This window comes from Diceros bicornis, chromosome 8 (genome assembly GCF_020826845.1).
Source record: "Diceros bicornis minor isolate mBicDic1 chromosome 8, mDicBic1.mat.cur, whole genome shotgun sequence".
Taxonomy (NCBI): Eukaryota; Metazoa; Chordata; class Mammalia; order Perissodactyla; family Rhinocerotidae; genus Diceros; species Diceros bicornis.
This window is the reverse complement of record NC_080747.1, coordinates 21,501,508-21,522,399: the sequence shown is the minus strand read 5'-3', so window position 1 is coordinate 21,522,399 and position 20,892 is coordinate 21,501,508. Positions and strand designations below refer to the sequence as shown.

The following is a 20,892-nucleotide window of genomic DNA, read 5'->3' as shown; positions in this document are numbered from 1 at the left end:
GGAAAGTCTCTTCAACAAATGGTGTTGGGGAAACTGGACAGCCACACTGAAAGGAATGAAAGTAGACCATTGTCTTACACCATACACAAAAATTAACTCCAAATGGATTAAAGACTTGCATGTAAGACCTGAAACCATGAAACTTCTAGAAGAAAACATAGGCAGTACGCTCTTCGACATCGGTCTTAGCAGCATATTTTCAAGTACCATGTCTGATCGGGCAAGGGAAACAATAGAAAAAATAAACATATGGGACTACATCAAACTAAAAAGCCTCTGCACAGCAAAGGAAACCATCAACAAAATGAAAAGACAACCTAACAACTGGGAGAAGATATTTGCAAACCATATATCTGATAAGGGGTTAACATACAAAATATATAAAGAACTCATACATCTCAACAACAAAAAAAACTAACAACCCAATTAAAAAAGGGGCAAAAGACCTGAACAGACATTTCTCCAAAGAAGATATACAGATGGCCAACAGGCACATGAAAAGATGTTCAACATCAGTAACTATGAGGGAAATGCAAATCAAAACTACAATAAGATATCACCTCACTCCTGTCAGAATGGCTATAATTAATAAGACAGGAAACAACAAGTGGTGGAGAAAATGTAGAGAGAAAGGAATACTCATATACTGCTGGTGGGAGTGCAAATTGGTGCAGCCACTATAGAAAACAGTATGGAGATTCCCCAAAAAAGTAAGAATAGAACCATATGATCCAGCTATTCCACTGCTGGGTATTTACCCAAAGAACATGAAAACACCAATGCGTAAAGATACACACACACCTATGTTCACTGCAGCATTATTCACAATAGCCAAGACTTGGAAGCAACCTAGGTGCCCATCAAGGGATGAACAGATAAAGAAGACGTGGTATATATACACAATGGAATACTACTCAGCCATAGGAAATGATGAAATCCACCATCTGTGACAACATGGATGGACCTTGAGGGTATTATGCTAAGCAAAATAATTCAGAGGGAGAAAGTCAAATACCGTATGATCTTACTCATAAGTAGAAGATAAAAACAACAACAAACAATCACAAAGAGACAGAGATTGGATTGGTGGTCACCAGAGGGGAAGCAGGGAGGGAGGAAGGAGAAAGGAGTGATTAGCCACATGTGTGTGGTGATGAATTGTAACTAGCCTTTGGGTGGTGTACATGATGTAATCTACACAGAAATCGAAATATAATGATGTACACTTGAAATTTACATAATGTTACAAACCACTGTTACTGCAATAAATAAATAAATGAATAAAAAAAATCTTAATGCCACTGAACTGTACACTTAAAAATGGTTTAAATGGTACATTTTATGTTTATTTTACCATAATAAAAATTATTTATTAATTCATTTAAAAACAACAATATAAACCCATTACATATTAACCTAAATATTTTTATCTAAAAGAACTGTATTTTCAGAAACAAAAATTAGTGAAAAATAAGAGGCATTGCTTTACATTTTTGCAAATCTCTTTGATATTTGGCTTAACAGAAGACAGCTGGATTTTCGATCTGCTGTGATATTACATCTGTGGCATGATGTTGTTTTGATTGGTGCACATGAAGAAAAACAGTGTCACACAGATATGTAACTGGAAAAGGGAAGGGTATTTTACTATCCTTTTCAGACATTGTAGATATTTTCCTTTGATAGTATACCAATATTTGACAACTAGTAGTTTCCTAAAGATTAGCTGTAATGTGGAATCTGAACATCAATAAACTTTTCATACTTTATTACATAAACATGTATCCATCTGCCTTGCACTTGGAATCAATCTTCTATCTATACATGATTTTGTGACATTATGCTCTGATCATTTCAAATATGTTGATTAAGTGATGCAGTGGACATATTTCATTAAACAATATCAAAAAGTAACATTCACTAACATCACCATCAATATCATCAGAACAGTCTTTAAGTATTGGGAAGCCACCAAGTCCACAGTGGTGGACACAAGTTTTCCAGAATCTAATTTTTATTTAAAGCTTGAATTTTATCTTTGGCAACACATAATTGTTTTCCTTGCAGTGATAGGCTCACTTTGCTTATTTTAGAGAAAGTATCTGCCAGATACCCAAGTCTGAATACCAATAGGTTGTCAATTGCTCTTTCAAGTAAAAATGGTGTTTTATTCAAAAAAAAAAAAAGGCAGTTCAGCTTGTAACTCAATCGTAGGAGTGCTTTTCCTCTAGATAATCATCTTATTTCAATATACAGCAGAAGTGCCTTATGCATACTTTCCATTTCTTCAAACAGAATATTAAAAAGATATGTATTCAAGAACGAGATTTAATAAAATTAATAACTGTTTACTGTTTCATCAAGGACACTCAAGTGAAACTGGCTTTTTTTTCCTAATGTGAATGCGTGGTGGTGAAGAATACAATGACTACTAGTACAGTTTGATACCGGTTTCCATAGTTGTGCCAAGATACCAGCAGGTAAACCCATCATCATTGCTTTTGTACCATCGGTGCAAAAGTCAGCATAATGAATTTAAAAAAACAAAAAGGTCTTTACATTATATAAAATAGTTTTGACCTGAAAGGGTCTTAGAGAGCACCAGGGGTTCACAGACCATACTTTGAGAACCACTGCACTAGACTATAGGCTCTTTGAGGGCAAGTATCTTTCACCTCTGTACCCCAAGATCCAGCCCAACAGCTACCACATAGTAAGAACTCCACAAACACATTTTCAATGAGTGCATATGCACAAAAGATTCCTTAGACCCACACCTGCAAAACCCCCATGGGAAACACATGATGAATAAGACACTGTCCTTGCTCTCTGGAATTTTTAGCCCAGAAAGGAAGAAAGCCAATAAAAAACTAACGCCACTCTAAGAAAGAAAAAAATGTTACAACAGAGGCATCATCTGCAGAGAAAGGAACAATTAATTCTAATTGAAAAACCTGGAAAAGGGGAGCAAAGGAGTATAGGCTGAGTGGACAGACTGAGCAAAGGCATGGCCATGGTCTTGTGCACTGTCAGTGTGTGGAACAGCAAAAGTTCCAATAGAATGTAGGCAGGAATACAGTGGAGGATGAAGCTGGAACACTCTCCCCTATTCCTATCCATCCTGCTCACCAGTGCCAGATTAACGTTCCTAAAAACCACCCTCATGTCTTCACCCTCCTCATAATACAGATCTTCCTTGACTTACAATGTGGTTAAAGCCCAACAAACCCACTGTAAATTGAAAATATCATAAGTCAAAAATGCATTTAATACACCTAACCTAGCAAACATCATAGCTTAGCCTAGCCTACCTTAAACGTGCCTCAGAACACTTACATTAGCCTACAGTTGGGCAAAATCATCTAACACAAAGCCTATTTTATAATAAAGTGTTGAATATCTCATGTAATTTTTTGAATGCTGTACTAAAAGTGAAAAACAGAATGGTTGGTTGGGTACAGGATGGCTGTAAGTATATTGGTTGTTTACTCTCGTGATCACGTGGCTGACTGGGAGCTTCGGCTTGCTGTCGCTGCCCAGCATCATGAGAGAGTGTTGTACCACATGGCACTAGCCTGGGAAAAGATCAAAATTCAAAATTCGAAGTATAGTTTCTACTAAATGTGTATCACTTTCACACTATCATAAAGTCAAAAAATGGTAAGCCAAACCATGGTAAATCAGGGACTGCCTATACCTCGATAACCCCTTCACTGCCTATGGAACAAAGGCAAATTCATTCTGGTATTTACCATCCTCTAAAAATCTAGTCCCACCCAACCTATCTAATCTTATCTCTCCAGAAGTGCACTACAACAGAAACCTGCTTATTAGCCTTCTCGCTGTTCCTACATTGGGAATTCACTCCCATCTTCCCACCCTGAGTGCCATCCGAGCCTTCTCCATCCTCAGCCGTTTCCTTTCAGTATTATATTTATACCCTAGTATATGCCTATTGATTTACATTCTTCTTTCAATAACTAATTGAACACTTCCTATGTGCCAGTTGCTGGATATAAAAAGAAAAACAAGACACAGTGCTCTCTTACTCTTGAGGAACTCACAATGAAGGACATAAACAATATGCTAAGAGAGAAATGTGATAAAAAGGAATAAAATGCTATTTCCCACATTAATCTTCAAACTTTCTTATCACTAACATAATTGTTTTGGACTTTGTCTGCTTTCTCTCAAGAGCCCATCACCGCCACAGAAGAGAGGCTCAATTAAAAGGCTAAATTGGGTATTCCCATTTCCTCCTAACACTTTTGGTTCTTTCTAAAACTATAGACCAGATTTGTTTCCGTAATCCTAGTAGTCCCAGTGGACATGCATTGTAGACAGGAATGAGTTTTAGTTTCATGTTGGAAATTCTGGCTCTGTGCAAGCTGACTGTGCCTTATACTCAGTCTGTGTTGTATAATTTGAGGTCTGCTCTAGTTTCTCTCACCTGAGGATGGATCCCTCACTGGCTTTCTTTTGCTGGTGTCCCCAAGCTGACCTACTTCTCTGCCAGCACTAGCTGTCTTATCCCCCTTACTCCACATCTTTACTTCCTAGCCTCTTTCATAATGTACTTTAGGCCTGAAACAGACTACAGTTCACATTTAGTAACTGATCTTTTCCCTGTCATTTCAACTTGGCCTCACCTAATTCAAGAACCTCCTCTAAGCAATTCAGTCTTGAAATAAAACATGAATAGCTATACTTACACAAAGCAAATCCACATTTTAATAGTTATCTGATCCCTCAAGTACATAAATTCTGTGGAGACAAGAGGTTCCTTTTTTTGAAATCCTGAACACCATAATTCACTTCTTCACTGTCTTACTTTCCAGGATTAAAGGACACAACAGTAGCCAATGTAGATATGGGTAAGAATGATACCACTCCCTAGTTCACAGCAAACACAATCAGAGTCCCTGAATTATTAATTTATATATCAACTGCAGTAGTCCAACCCAGAGCTTCCCCTAGTATATGTCAAATCCCACCCTAGAGAGAAAAAAAAGACAGAAGATAGTAAGCTCTAATTATGGCATAGGCCTTTGACTACCAATATATACTCTATCCATCCATGCCTTATATAAAATATATTTAATTAAAATCTATTTAGATGTTAGCTCAGAGCCAGTCTTCCTCAGCAAAAAGAGGAGGATTAGCATGGATGTTAGCTCAGGGCTGATCTTCCTCACATACACAAAAAAAATCTATTTAATTAAATACATTTAATTTCATTTCCCTAAAATAAATAATAAATGAATTTCAGTTTCTTTTCTCCTTTTTATGATCTCTAAATTCTCTATACATAGTACATATTTCTGTTAATGCTGAATAAAAAACAATATTTGAGATATAACGTCATAAGTTTTTTGTAAGGGACACTGGCATTGAGATGCTCTGGGGTTCTAGACTTAGGACAACATCCAATCAGTTACATTATTCCTTCTCTCTCCAAAGCCTATCTTCTTTCAGGTTCCTTCCTTTCACAAATCTATTATTTATAATAGCAATCGGAGCAACAAGACTTATTAAACACTTAATGGAATGGAAACAACATTTGAGGTTTTACACAATATCCATTTTAAATACAAATAATGCATGATACAAAATAACAACGCTGATCTGGTGCTAGACATCAAATTTGGAATTAGGCTATCACTCTAGTACCCAGAGAGTGAGTAAGCAAATTCAACTTTAAGATGCAGGTTGACTTCATAACAAAGTAACTCAGGAAAACTCAGAAATCAAAAACATAACCAATATAAAATTCCATGTTATCACACTAAGATCTTAAATAATTAAACTTCAATATATTAAAGGATACATTAAAATACAGTAAATGTTTAATTATAATACTAAAGGAGAAGCGTTAGCAGCAAGGGAAAAAATCTAAAAATCATTTATATTTGGCTTTGAAATATCCTGTGTGATTTTATTTTTCTAATTAAGCTGGGCCAACACTGTTCCAGCACTTTCTGAGTATACTCAAACAGAGAAAATGGAGGCAGTACAGAAAATGCTGGTGGCAGGAAAAGGCTCTCCTGATTAAATTTTTAACAGGCATGTGACAAATAGCCAGTTTTAGCCGTATATTATCGCGTTAGATCAAGATGGCAGAGTAGGATGATCCTCCATCGCCTCCTCCCCAGACACATCAGAACCACATGCAGAACAACTGTCACTGAGGACGACCTGAAGACTAGCAGAACAGATTTTCCACAACTAAGGACAAAAAAAGCCACGTCCAGACGGGTATGAGGCGTGGAGATGCGGTCTAATCAGGACCCACAGCCCCGGTGCAGGGACACACAGCGGAAGGGACATCACAGGCACAGACGTCCTGCTGGACAAGCGAGGGGCCCGAGCCCCACTTCGGGATCCCCAGCCCAGGGGACACGCACCAGGAAGAGGAGCCCTCATAACTTCTGGCCTTGAAAGCAGCGGGGCTTATGTCTGGGAGAGCCGGAGGGCTACGGGAAACCCAGACTTCCTCCTTAAAGGGCGCCCACACAAACTCACTGGAGTCCCGGCACAGAGGCAGCAGTTTGAAAAGAGCCTGGGTTATACATGAAGGAGATTCATCGACTTAAACTTTAGGGCATGTGCTGGAGGGGCAGGGACCTGCCGGAACTTCCTCTGGGGATGACAGCACTCCCCAGCAGCATTTTTTTTTTTTTTTTTTTTTTGGCTCTCCTTCTACCTACCTGGCGGGTAGCATTCCTAACACTCTCCATTTACCTTGCTAGCACCGCTTGCCCACCCCAGTGTTCTCCTGTAGACTCGCCCTGGCCGGCGCCCCTCCAAAGCAGCTCGGCCCCAGAGCGCAAGCCCCACACACCAGCGCGCCCACGGCAATTGTGGCCCAGCCACAACAGGACACACGCAGCCTACACAGGGGACAAACCTGGAGATCCTGGCTCTGGTGACCAGGGGGTATTGTGCTACTAGGCCCCACAGGACACCTTCTACATAAGGCCACCCCTTCAAGACCAGGAGATGTAGCTGATCTACCTAATACATAGAAACGAACACAGAGAGTTAGGCAAAATGAAGAGACAGAGAAATATGTTTAAATGAAAGAATGTTTAAATGAAAGAACAAGCTAAAACCTCAGAAAAGGAACCAAACAAAATGGAGATAAGCAATCTACCAGATAAAGAGTTCAAAGTAACGGTCATAAAGATACTTACCAAACTTGGAAAAAGAATGGATGAATGCAATGAAAACTTCAACAAAGAGATAGAAAATATAAAAGAGAACCAATCAGAACTGAAGAATACAATAACTGAAATGAAAAATACAGTAGAAGAAATCAACAGCAGCTTACATGATGCAGAAGAACAGATGAGTGATCTGGAAGAGAGGGTAGTGGAAATCACCCAATTGGAACAGAAAAAAGAAAACAGAATTTAAAAAAATGAGGATAGCGTAAAGGACCCCAGGACAGCATTAGGCACACTAACATTCGCATTATGGGGGTCCCAGGAGGAGAAGAGAAAGAGAAACGGACAGAAAACCTATACAGTTTTTCAGACACAATGTCTGGCATTAAATAAAAATTTACTAGGCATGTAAACAGACAAAATCAGATAACCAAAAGCTAAGAAAAAATAACACCATAAACAAAGATCCACGTGTGATCCCAATATTGGTGTTAACTAACAAGGATTTTAAAATAATTATGACTTACATATATATTTTTAAAAAGACAGAAAAAATGGACAAAACAGATGAAAAGCAGATAATTTTACCTGAGAATTAGAATCCATAAAAAAGAACCATCTGGAAATTTCAGAACTGAAAAATACATTATGTTAATAAGAGCTCATTAGATGAATTTACCAGGAGATATGAAATAGCATAAAACAGGATTAGTAAATTGGAAGAAGGTCAATAGAAAACTGAAGTACAGAGGAAAAAAATAATGGAAAATAAAGAAAAAGAGTATTAGAAGTAAGTGGGACTCAGAGAAAAGTCTAATGCCTAAAAATTGAAGTCTCAGAAAGAGTGGAGAGAGAAAAATGTGGCAGAATAAATATTTGAACAGATAATGGCCAAGAATTTTCCAAAACTAGTGAAAGATATCAACCCCAGATTTAAGAAGCCCCACAAACTCAAACCAGAATAAATTAAATAATAATAATAACACAAACAATAATAAGGTACGTCTTAACAAAACTGCTGAAAATCAAAGACAGAAAGAAAAAGTTAAAAGCAGCCAGGGTGAGGGTGGGGGACATGTATTCAACAAAAGGACTGATGGCTGACTTCACAACAGAAAACAAAGAGGCCGAAAGACAATGAAATGTCCTAAAACGCTGAAAAAAATTACTGCCAGCTTTGAAATCTTTATGCAGAAAAAAAATCCTTCAAAAATCAAGATGAAATAAAAACATCATCAGACAAATAAAACTGAAGAATCTGTCACCAGGAAATTTGCACTAAAAGAAATACTAAAAAGAGTTCTTATTATAGAAGAAAAATAATCCCAGGGTAAATATGGAAATGTAGAAGGGAATGACAAGGAACAAAAAGGATAAAAATGTGGTTAAAAATGAGTAAACATTGACTGAATATTGATGATACAAAACAATAATAGCAATGTCTTCTGGGATTTAAAATATACATAAAATGCATGACAAAAATAACACAAAAGGAAAGAGGTGTAACTGAGTAAGGTGTTCCACGTACTAGCATTACATTACAGAGAAATAGTAAAAATAATAATTTATGACTATAATTAATCAAGAATAAATGCTGCACCCTCTAGGGTAGCTACTTAAAGAACAGTAAAACAATGTGTAACTATCACAATAATAGAGAAGAAAATAGAATAATAAAAATATTTGAATAATCCAAAAGAATGCAAGAAAAGAGAGAAAACAGAATATGAAACAAATGGACCAAACAAAAAAACAAATATTAAGACCAGAAATATGAAAGCAAACATATCAGTAAATTCCTTAAATGTAAATAGACTAAATAATACAATTAAAAGACTACGATTGTCAGACTGGATTTTAAAAACAACTGTATGATGCTCATGCTTTCAAGAAACACCTTAAAAACAGTCACAGAAAGGGTGAAAATAAAAGGAAGGAAAAAGTCATACCATGCAACTCCTAACCAAAGAAAGCTGGTGTCGCTATACCAACACCAGACAAAACAAAGTTTAAGGCAAGAACCTTATTAGAGATAAAGAGGGACATTTCATAATGATTAAGAGGTTAATCCATCAGGAAAATATCACAATATAAATCTGTTTACAACCAATAAAATAGCCTTAGAATATACAAAGCAAAAAATTGAGAGAATTAAAAGAAATAGACAAATATATACTCATGGTAGGAGATTTTAACACATTTCTTTCAATAGCTGATAAAACAAGCAGAAAAAAATCAGTAAGATTATAGAAGAGCTGAACAGCATAATGAACAACTGGACCTCAGTGACAAATAGAGGTAACTTGACCAAACACTGACAGTATACACATTCTTTACAAGTGCACATGGAACATTCAGCAAAATTGACTATATACTGGGTTACAAAGCAAGCTTCAACAAATTTTAAAATATTTCATCAGCCAAAGAATGTTCTCTGACAACACTGAAATTAAGCTGGAAATCAATAACAAAAATATAAAAAGAATATCTCGACTGCTTGGAAATTAAGCAGTATACTTCAGGATAACTCTTGGATTAAATTTAAAAAATCACAAAAAATATTACGAAATATTTTGAACAAAAGGATAATGAAAATATGACTCATTAAAACTGTGGGATGCAATTAAACTAGTGCTTAGGGGGAAATTATAGCCTCAAAAGCATATTTTAGAAAAGAAAGCTTCAAATCTGATGTAAGCTTCCATCTGAAGAAACTAAAAAAAAAAAAAGCAAATCAATCCCAAAGGAAGGAGGAAATTAATAATAAAGCTATGAGCCAAAATGAAGAGAAAATCAGCAAAGCCAAAACTGTTTTTTTGATGATGATTAATAAAACTGATAAACCCCTAGCAAAATTGTTCCAACATACACAAATTACCATTATCAGAAATTGTAATAGACTTTTCAGACATTAAAAAGAAATAAAAGTTTATTATCAACAACTTTAGGCCAATGATTTAGATCATTTAAATGAAATGAACAAATTCCTTGAAAAACACAACTTATCAAAACTGGCAATAGAAGGAATAGAAAATCTGAATAACTCCTCTATCTAGTAAAATTGAATTTGTTATTGAAAATCTTGCCAACACAATATTGAAGAAGAACAACAAAGTTGGAGGACTCACACCACCCAACTTTTAACTTATTATAAGGCTACAGAAATCAAGACAGTGTGGTAATGGTGAAAGGGCAATGGAATAGAATAGAGACCCAGAAATACCAACACAAATATACTCTACTGATCTTTGACAAAGGAGCAAAGGCAATTCAATGGAGCAAAGATATCTTTTCAACAAATTGAACTAGAAAAACTGGACAACCACATGCAAAAAAAAATCTAGACACAGACTTCATATCGCTCACAAAAATTAACTCAAAATGGATCAGAGACCTAAGTGTAAAACCCAGAACTATAAGACTTCTAAAAGACAACATAGGAGAAAATCTAAGTGCCCTTGGGTTTGGTGATTAATTTTTAGACACAACACCAAAAGCACGATCGATAAAAGAAAAAATTGGTAAGTTGGACTTCATTAAACTTTAAAACTTCTCTGAGAAAGATACTGTTAAGAGAATGAAAAGACTAGCTATAGATTGGGAGAAAATATTTGCAAAATACATAACTGATAAATGACTTGTACCCAAAATATATAACAGACTCTTAAAACTCAATAAGAAAACACGCAATTAAAAACTGGGCAAAAGATCTGAACAGACACCTCACCAAAGACATACAGATAGCAAATAAACATATGAAAAGATGCTCAAGATAATAATATCATTAGGGAATTGCAAATTAAAACAACAGTGAAATATCACAACATACATATTAGAATGGCTAAAATCTAAAACACTGGTAACACCAAATGTTGACGAGGATGTGGAGCAACAGGAACTCTCATTTATTGCTGGTGGGAATGCAAAATGGTACAGCCACATTGGAGGAAAGTTGTCAGTTTCTAACAAAGTTAATCATCATTTTACCATACAATCCAGCAATCATGTTCCTTGGTATTTACCCAAATGATCTGAAAACTTATATCAATACAAAAATCTACACAGGAATGTTTGTAGCAGTTTTATTCCTAACTGCCAAAACCTGGAAGCAACCAAGATGTCCTTCAATAGGTGAATGTACAAAAAAACTGTGATACATCCACACAATAAAATATTATTCAGAAAAAAAAAGCTATCAAGCTACAAAGAGACATAGCGGAACATATGCATATTGCTGAGTGAAAGAAGCCAGTTTGAAAAGGCTACATACTGTATGATTCCAACTATATGACATTCTTAAAGGCAAAGCTATAGTGATGGTAAAAAAAATCATTGGTTGCCAGGGGCTTGGGAGGAGTGGAGGGAGGGATAAGAAGGGGGAACACAGAAGATTTTTAGGACAGTGAAACTGTACTGTACTAGAATACTGGATACGTGACATTATACATTTGTCAAAACCCATAGAACTCTACAACACAAAGAGTGAACCCTGATGTAAACTATGGGCTTTATTTAATTATAATGTGTCAATATTGGATCATCAATTGTAACAAATGTTCCACACTATGCAAGATATTAATAATAGGAGAAACTGTGCACAAAGAGAGAGGGGATGTATGGGAACTCTGTACCTTTTGCTCAATTTTTCTGTAAACCTAAAACTATTCCAATAAATAAGTCTACTAATTTAAAAACAAAACCTTCCCAAAAGAAAATCTGAGACACAGGCTTCATTGGAGAATTCTTCCAAACATTTAAGAAAGAAATACACAATCTCATAAAACTCTTGCAGCAATAGAAAATAAAAATGGAAGGAACACTTCCCTACTCATTTTATCAGGCCAGCATAACCTTGATATAAAACTTGTCAAAGACATTACAAGAAAGGAAAATAACAGACCAATCTTTCTCACGGACATAGATGCAATCCTTGAACACTTATTTTTGGAGTTCTGCTAGTGCACAGGACGTGGAAAACCAGTACAAGAAATGACATTCCCAGCCTACCAATGAGGAAAAGTGGTATAATCTACAAACTCATAACATTTGAACCCATCAGAAAACTGAAGTTGTAAGACAATCAAGTGAACTAAATTCCAAAGAGTAACAAGCCTCTCCAAGCAGAAATGGGACTTCAAACTATTTTACCTTTGGCAGAGCACAGGAGGTAACGGAAGCTATCATACGAGTGAGTAAGAAGAAATCAGCTAAAATTTTAACTGTTATAAACTAGATGTGGGCTAGCATAACAGTTTAGAATAACCGGGAGCTCAAAACACGAGGGTAATTCAAACTCACTTACATGCTCTTTTCCATGGGTCTCCACCAAGTGCCCACACAAAAGACTAGGGGCAGAGCAGGGAACTGCAGAGAGCGCCTTTCTGTGGCACAGGTATGCAAAAAGGATAGGCCACTGCAGGACAAGCATAAAATCATGCCACCTTGCCCGAACTCTCACGTGAGGAAAAGGCCTTAAACCTCTGGGGGAGGGTTCAGAAACCATCCCACTCTGAAGACAAGGCAATAATTCATTGCTTCTGGGGATGAGACAGATGCAAAAACCCTCTTCCTCATGAGAAAGTAAGAAAACTCTCTTGGGCCCAGGATCCTACACCAGTGCAAAGCAGAGGTAAACCAGCACTAGTGGAAAGGCAGCAATCTCTCCTTCACCCAATAACTGCCACAGATACAAGGCAGTTTGTCTGCAAAAGCGAGAAGAGGACGGAACACTGAGCAAGACTCACCCCAAGGCACATGGACTGAGATGGGAGGAGGAGAAAAGAGAACTCCTGCACCTACCATGAGCTTGGGACTGAGTAACAAACACCGGACTACACTGAGGGAAGGAAAAGAGCATGAAGAGAGACTTCCCACAGCAGGCAGAGACTGATGAAGGCTGAGGATGTAGCAGAAACAGTGAGAAGACCCCTCAGTACCCCAGGACCCATTCTAAGCAAAAAATCACAGCAGCTCACTGAATTTGAGGTCTGTGGTATGCTGAAGCTAACGACAGTAATAACAGAACTCAAACCTAGCTTGACTCCTGGCTGTATGGACTGAAGCCTCCACAGTCAGTAAAGATAGAGAACAATTACACAAAACTATCAATCTACGTGACTTAATTAACATTTATAAAGCAGCAATAGCAGAATGTTCATGCTTTTCAAGTGCACAGTGAACATTCAACAAGATAGAATTTATTCTGAGCCATAAAACAAAGTTCAACAAATTTAAAAGAATTGAAATTATACAAATAATGTTTCTGACCATAATGGAAATGAACTAGAAATCAATCAGAGAAAGGTATCAGTAAAATCCCCCAAAGTTTGAAAACTAAACAACATATTTCTAAATAAGTCATAGGTCAATGATAAAGTCACAGGAGAAATTATCTTAAATTTTGAATTGGGTGAAAATGACAATAGAATATGTCAGAATTCATGGGACCCAGCTAAAGCAGTACATAGAGGAAAATTGTAGCTTTATATTAGAAGAGAATAAAAGTCTCAAATCAATAATCTAAATTTCCACCTAAGTGACTAGAAAAAAATGTAAATTAAATTCAAAGCAAGCAGAGGGAAGTAATAAAGAATAAAATCAGAGAGATTGAAAACAGAAAAATAATAAAGAAAATCAAGGAAAACAAGAGATAGATCTTTGAAAAGATAATAAAATTGATAACTCTCTAGCCAGACTAATCAAGAAAAAAGATAAAACACACATTATAATATCAGAAATGAAAGAGGGGCTATCACTAAAAATTCTGCAGACATTGAAAGGAAAATAAGGGAATAATATCAATAACTTTATGCCAATAAATTTGATAATGCAGATTAACTGCAACAATTTCTTGAAACATAAAAACTACCAAAGCTTATACAAGAGGAAACAGATAACCTAAATAGCCCTACATATATTTTAAAAGTTTAAAATTTTATTAAAAATTTTCCCATAAAGAAAACTCCAGGCCCCAATGACTCTACTGGAGATTCTACCGAACACTGAAAGAGGAAATACTATTAATTCTTCACAATAACTCCAGAAACTAGGAGAGGATGGAATACTTCCCAACTAATTTAATGAGATCAGTATTATCTGATGTCAGAACCAAAGACGTTAAAAAAAAAAAGAGCTACAAACCACTATCTTTCATGAATATAGTCACAAAATCTTCAACAAAATATTAGCAAAATAAATTAAGAAATATATGAAAAGGATGATGCATCATAACCAAGAGAAATTTGTTTCAGGAATGCAAAATTGATTCAACATTCAAAACCAATCATTATTATTCACCATATCAACATATTAAAAAGAAAAATCACATGAGCATCTCTACAGATACAAAATAAGTATTGACCAAAATTCAACATCCATTCATAATAGAAGTTTTAGAAAACCAAGAATAGAAAAGAGCTTCCTTAACCTAATAAAAAGCATCTATACAACATTGTACTGGAGGCACTAGCCAGTGCAACAAGGCAAGGAAAAGAAATTAAAAGGCATACAGATTGGAAAGGAAGAAGTAAAACTGTCTTTCTTTGCATATGACACATATACTTGGAAAATCCTAAGCAATCTACAAAAATGGTACTATAACTAATAAGTTTAGCAAGGTTGCAGGATATATAGTAAATATACAAATGTCAATTGTATTACTCTATACTAACAACAAACAATTGGAAATTGAAATGAGAAAAAAAATAATTTATGATAGCATCAAAAACCATGAAATACTCAGGGGAAAATCTTAACAAAATATGTGCAAGATTTCTATACTGAAACTATAAAACACTAACAAGAGAAAATAAAAAAGATATAAATAAATAGAGAGATCAAGTGTGTTCATGAGGCAGAAAATTCAACATTGTTAAGATGTCAATTCTCCCAAAATTGATCTTTAGATTAAACATAATCCCAATTCAAGTTCCAGCAAGCTTTTTAATACTAATTTACAAAATGACTCTAAAATTTATATAGAAAAGCAAAGGACCTAGAATAACCAAAACAATTTTGAAAAAGAGGAACAAAGTTGGAAAAGTTACAAAAGTTACAAAAATCAAAACAGTATAGTATTGGCATAGTAATAGACAAATAGATCAATGGAACATTATAGAAAGCCAGAAATAGTCGTGTGTGTGTGCGTGTGTGTGTGTGTGTGTACTAAATCAATTTTCAACAAAGGTGCCAAGGAAATTAGTGGAGAAAGGATAGTTTTGTCAACAAATAGGGACTAGAAATAGGTATGGTACTGGAAATCCATATGCAAAAAAAAAAAGCCTTATGTTGCATCATATACAAAAATTAATTCAAAATGCATCACAGATCTAAATGTAAAAGCTAAAACAATAAAACTTCTAGAACAAAACATAAGAGAAACCTTTTGAGACCTTAGGTTAGTCAAAGATTCTTAGGTACGGCACAAAAAGCACAAACCATAAAAGAAGAAATTGATAAAAATGTTATGTCATCAAAATTAAAAACGTTTGTCCTTTGAAATACCCAGAAATGAAAAGACAAGCCACAGACAGGAAGAAAATACTTGCAAGATGTATATCTGATAAAAGACTTTATAAAGAATACTTACCATTCAACAATAAAAGAACAAACAAGACAATTTTTTTTAACAGCAAAAGTTCTGAACAGACCACTTCACCAGAGATGTAAACACATGATAAGATGGTCAATATCTTTAGTCATTAGGGAAATGCAATTAAAGCCATAATAGAATATCATTACACTCCTACCAGAGGAGTGTAATTAATAAATAAAAATTAATTAATAAAAAACTGACATCAAGGACTAGCAAGGATGCAGAATAACTGGAACTCGCATAGTTGCTGGTGGAAATGCACAACGACACAGCCACTTGGAAAGTCTGGCAGTTTCTTACAGAATTAAACATACACTTACCATACAATTCAGCAATTCCACTCCTAGGTATTTATTCAAGAGAAAAGAAAAGAAATATTCAAACAAAAACCTATACCAGAATGTATATATCAGTTTTGCTCATAATCTTTATAACCGGAAACAACGCATAACCCTACGATGGAAAACGCCCAGCAACCAATGAATGGATACACAAATCACAGTACATCCAAGCAATGAAATATTACTCAGCAATAAAAAGGAACAGAACTACTGAAATACCGACGACATGGACGAGTCTCAAAAGCAGCATTATGCAAAATGACAGAAACCTGGCACAAAAGTGTACATACTGTATGATTCCATTTATACGACTTTCACAAAAAGGGCAAAGATCCACTGATGACTCGCTGCATCCAAAGAACCTAGCACATTAGAAAACATTCAATAAATGCCGGATGGACAGCTAGAGGGGGAATCACTGCAGGGAGGGCAGAGGGCAAGAAGGTGACAGAATGATGCGAAAGCAAAAAGGCACCTGGGAGTCCACACCCCCCCACAGGACGAAAACAGTGAGGGCAGGTGTGGTCCAGCCTACCTCCACTGATTTCAGCAGCTTAAAAAATTAGACCTTGTAAAGGACTACGATATGAATGAATAGCCCCAGCGTGTCTCTGGCCTGAAGAAGCGTGATGCGCCCCACCCTTCTTTAGAAATCGACTGCCCCCCGCGCCAGGCTGAGCAAGTGGGGATCACACCCGGAAGGGGGGTTTTTCCGCGCACAGGAGCGGAGCCGGAGGCCAGAGGCGGGCTCCGGCTTAGGCCAGCGGGGGCCGGAGCAGACGGGGCGTCGCCGCGGGCCCGCCCGGCCCCGTCCCTCCCCCTCGGCCTCACTCACCCAGGCCTGCCGTTCCAGCTGAGCGTACAGATGGGAGCCCTTGAGCTTCTGGACTATCTGGGCAATAACGAGAGACAGATCCGACTCCTCCTGCAACATTTCCCCTGCCCCAACCCGCCGAGCCGCGGGGACAGGCCGCTGGCGCGGAGAGAACGGGCTACGAGGCCCCACTCGGGGCCACTGACACTTCTCCGGGACCTTATGACGCTAGGACTCCTCCAGCGCGTTACTAGGCAACAGCCAGGCCGTGTGTCCGTCCCGCTCCGGTTCCCCCCGGCGCGTGAAAGTCCCAGCACCTGCGTTCCGCCAGCGGAAGACGACCTGCGGGTGGGAGCTTTTTCATTCCATTGTTTCTGCTTAGTCCCTGGTTGAAACAGCGCCTCTGATGCACAAGGGGAACTCAGAGAGTTGTGCATTTTTGTGTTTTATTATAAAGGATCGTTCCTCTTCCGCCTTAAAAATCTCTGCAGGAACAGGGCAATGACAAGGCAAATTACTCCCAAGAATTATCAGGCTCTGAAACTAGCTGTGTGAACTTGAGCGAGGTGCTTAAATTTCAGAACTCAAGTTTCCGTCTCTAAAATAATACCCAGTTCACAAGATGTGATGATTAGCTGAGGTAACAGTTGTGAGGGTGCCTAGCACTGTGTGTAGCGCTCCATTTTATTTCCATTTCTCCTATTTTTATTCTCTGCGGTTTTATGACAGGAATAAATAGACAAGGCCTTCTCATCTAACAGCTAGGACTTAACCAAGAAGCATTTATTGATAGGTTTTCTCTGAAGAATTGACAATTCAAGGATGATTAAGGCATTGTCCCAGGCTTCAAGGAATGTACCATCCAGATTCCTCTTCTTCCATGTATTCAGTCATTTATGCATAATTCATTCAGCTTTCAACTTATTGAGCATTTACATACTGGAAAATGTGTGGGCACAGAGGTAAATAAAACATGGTTCTTGCCCTCAAGGAAACATATCACAGATTTTTAGGAGAACTAGAAGTAACCGATTTAACTAACTGAATGGCATTCCCAAAGGCAACTAGAAGAAGGCCTATGGAATAATACACATGTCAGAATAACCCCACCAAAATTATCAAGAATTAATTTCAAATGTGTGTATGCATACATTTTAAGAAAACAAAAGTAGGATTCCAAGAAAACAGACCAAGATTGCTGTAAAAACTACTCTAGCCTAACTACATTAAACTTGAATGTGCTTAGCCATCACAAGAGTTCTGCTTCTACAGGCTTCTGGTAAGATCTGCTAATCTGCATTTCTGGCAAGCTCCCGGGTGATTGTGACCTGGTGGTCCAAGGACTGCATTCTGAATAGCAAAGGACTAGAGCAGGTAAACAATAGAAAGTCAAAGGGACTGGCCTTGTGACATCTATGCACAACACCCTGGCATTCGTAACACCACTGTACACAATGTTGTGATGGTAGATACAGATTCCAAGTAACCCATTTGGTCAGGTTTGTTTATGAAAACAACTTTGAAAAGAGCTAGGCAGGGAAAAAACAAAATACTTAAAGGCAATTAATGGCAGGCTCTACAAAACATGTAGTTTCTCTACAAAACATTCTCCCACAACTCAGAATTTCTCAAACTTGTAGATGAATAAATCTTGTCAACTCTTTGCAATCTCTCCATTCCAGTGTCCCACCCATCCATGAATCTCCACAAGCCTCACTTTGAACAAAAAAAGAAAACTAAGGAGACAGTTCTTTTGAGATTGAAACTGGTGAGGTGATTAGTAATAGATAAGGATGATTAGGTTGAGAAGGGTCATAAAGCAAAGAGGAGAAAAAAGATGGAACTGTGGAGCAGAAGAAAAGGCATGGTGCCTGGAGTCAGAAAACAGCCTAGCCTCCTTCCTGCTATGTACCCTTGGATTGCCTGAGTCCCTTCCCCCATCAGAGTTTCAGCTTTCTCATCTGTAACAAGACGGTAAAAATACCCACCTGAGGGGATATTATGAGGAACAAATGTACCTAGTATTAAAATATCAATAAATATTAATAAATTAAATATTAAAAGTGTGATACATAAATAAGAATAATGTCTGATACTATTGACAAGGGAATGGAAAATAGCTAAATAAATGTGGCAATATATGTAAAAGTGCCCAGCACAATTCTTTGTACAGATAGAGGCTTTAAAAAGTTTTTTTTTAACTACAGAACAATTTGCAGTCTTAAAGCAACAACTAAGAAGTTTGGATTTGATTCTGAAGGCATATGCCCAAGCAAAAAAAAATCTTAATCCTAACATTAAAAATTTGTTTCTTAAATACACAGAAGCAGATGTGTTGTACTATAATACAATTCTAAAACGCCCTCTGTTCTCTTTTCCCGATTCAATTTAGCAAAACTTTTTGGAACACCTGCTCTGTGCTAGGAATGGCAAGGAATACAAAGATAACTAAGAAATTTTCCTTTCTCTCAAGGAATTCTCCCTCCCAAAGAGATGGTGAGGCCAGTACACAAAGAGCTGTAATGGTAGACAGACCCTTTTAGTCTCTCACCTGTGCAGCTGGAAATTTTATTCCTTAAAAGTCATTGTCCCATAAGAAACAGAAGGTGCAGATTCTTATCACCATCCCACAAGGGAAAATTTTGCCTTGGAAATCCTTACTCTACCCAGAGTGGGTTGGGATTGGGAAAACACTCTATTTCTGACATAGAGTGAACCATGACCCAGCCTGGATGATAAATAGCAAAAGGGATCCAATCTCATCTGAGCAATTAAAACTATATAAACAGAGACAAAAGTAAAATAGAAGCACAGAGAAGTCTTCTCAAAATTCCCCCCAATTCAGAACAAAGCCACTTCTGGGCCAATGTGACTAAGGCTCTGGGCCCAATTCTGCCTTTCTCAGATCTGCTCTGCTTTGATCTATTTCACATATAATGTTGTGTTGGATTTCACTGTGGGTGGGGGGTAGGGGGGATGCATTTGAAAACCACTGACTAGTGGCCTCATGTGAGCAGGGATGTGGGCCATATCCAAAACACCCTGTGAGCCTACACAAAAATGAGGTACACTTCAGAGTCTGCTGGAACGTGCTCTTACTTTATTCACATGAGCCTGGCTTCCATAAACTACAGTCTACAAAGAAAAGTGTTTTCAGCTTGCTTTAGAAGGAAATACTGCTATTAGCATGCTGTGTCTGCAAAATAGGTTGAACTGTGTGTTGTCAAGAAATTGCTTAAAGTAAATAAAAATCATTATGTGTGGTGTGTGTATCACGAATATCACAGGCCTCACTGTCTTCAAGAGCAAATGAGCTCATAGTGATATCAATTACCTGACACTGGATAGTTAACCGCCACATATTGGAACAGGACCTCTTCAAAGTCTCCTCCTGTTACTTCTGGGAGTCCTCAGGAAGTGGCACATGTGTGCTTAGGAAAAAGTCTGCGTGTGATCTGCTCTGCCTGCCTCAGCGATCTCTAATGCCCCAAAGCCACTGTCCAGGGTGCTGCTTCTTGGTGCTCCCAAAGCTGTAAAAACCCAGAGGTGCTTAAATCCCAAGGCTCACAAAAGCCCTCACGAACAAAGCCCCTTCTGGTTCTGCTTGCCGCCTCGTTTTACAAAAGTGGTAATACCACATTTCTGAGTCCAAGCTGAGTGTTAGACCATGCTGTCCTCCACTTCCCCATCTTTCAAGCCTCTGGCCTCAGGCAACGGTGTGTGAACGGGGAGGATTGAGCTATTGGCTCCATCAACAATCTCAGGGGTTGTGTTGACCTCATGAAAATATAAAACTCACAGGAAAAAAATGCAAATAACAGTGGTTTGAATCATGGGATATTTATTATTACCAGCAAGTCTGGAGGAGTGTACCAAGGTTGGTTTAATGTCTCAACAACATCATCAAAAATCTAAACTCTTTTCTTCTTTTCCATTCTGCCATCCTTAACATGTTGGCTTTCTCATCCAGCTTAATGC

The 20,892-nt window shown here is 37.4% G+C and overlaps 1 protein-coding gene across 6 annotated transcripts in view; it reads right to left on the bottom strand.

Moving 5' to 3' along the window:
* The window catches only part of TBC1D19 (TBC1 domain family member 19), a 140,981-nt gene extending 123,836 nt beyond the window's left edge, over window positions 1-17,145 (bottom strand). For 3 of the 6 annotated variants that reach the window (XM_058546836.1, XM_058546837.1, XM_058546839.1), the window contains exon 1: window positions 16,936-17,144. In XM_058546836.1, the coding sequence (XP_058402819.1) occupies window positions 16,936-17,034 (99 nt within the window). In that variant the 5' untranslated portion in view covers window positions 17,035-17,144. Of the gene's footprint in view, window positions 1-16,935 lie in introns of all 6 variants that reach the window. The other 3 variants (XM_058546840.1, XM_058546841.1, XM_058546843.1) reach the window with 2 other exon arrangements.
* Window positions 17,146-20,892: the final 3,747 nt, after the last annotated feature.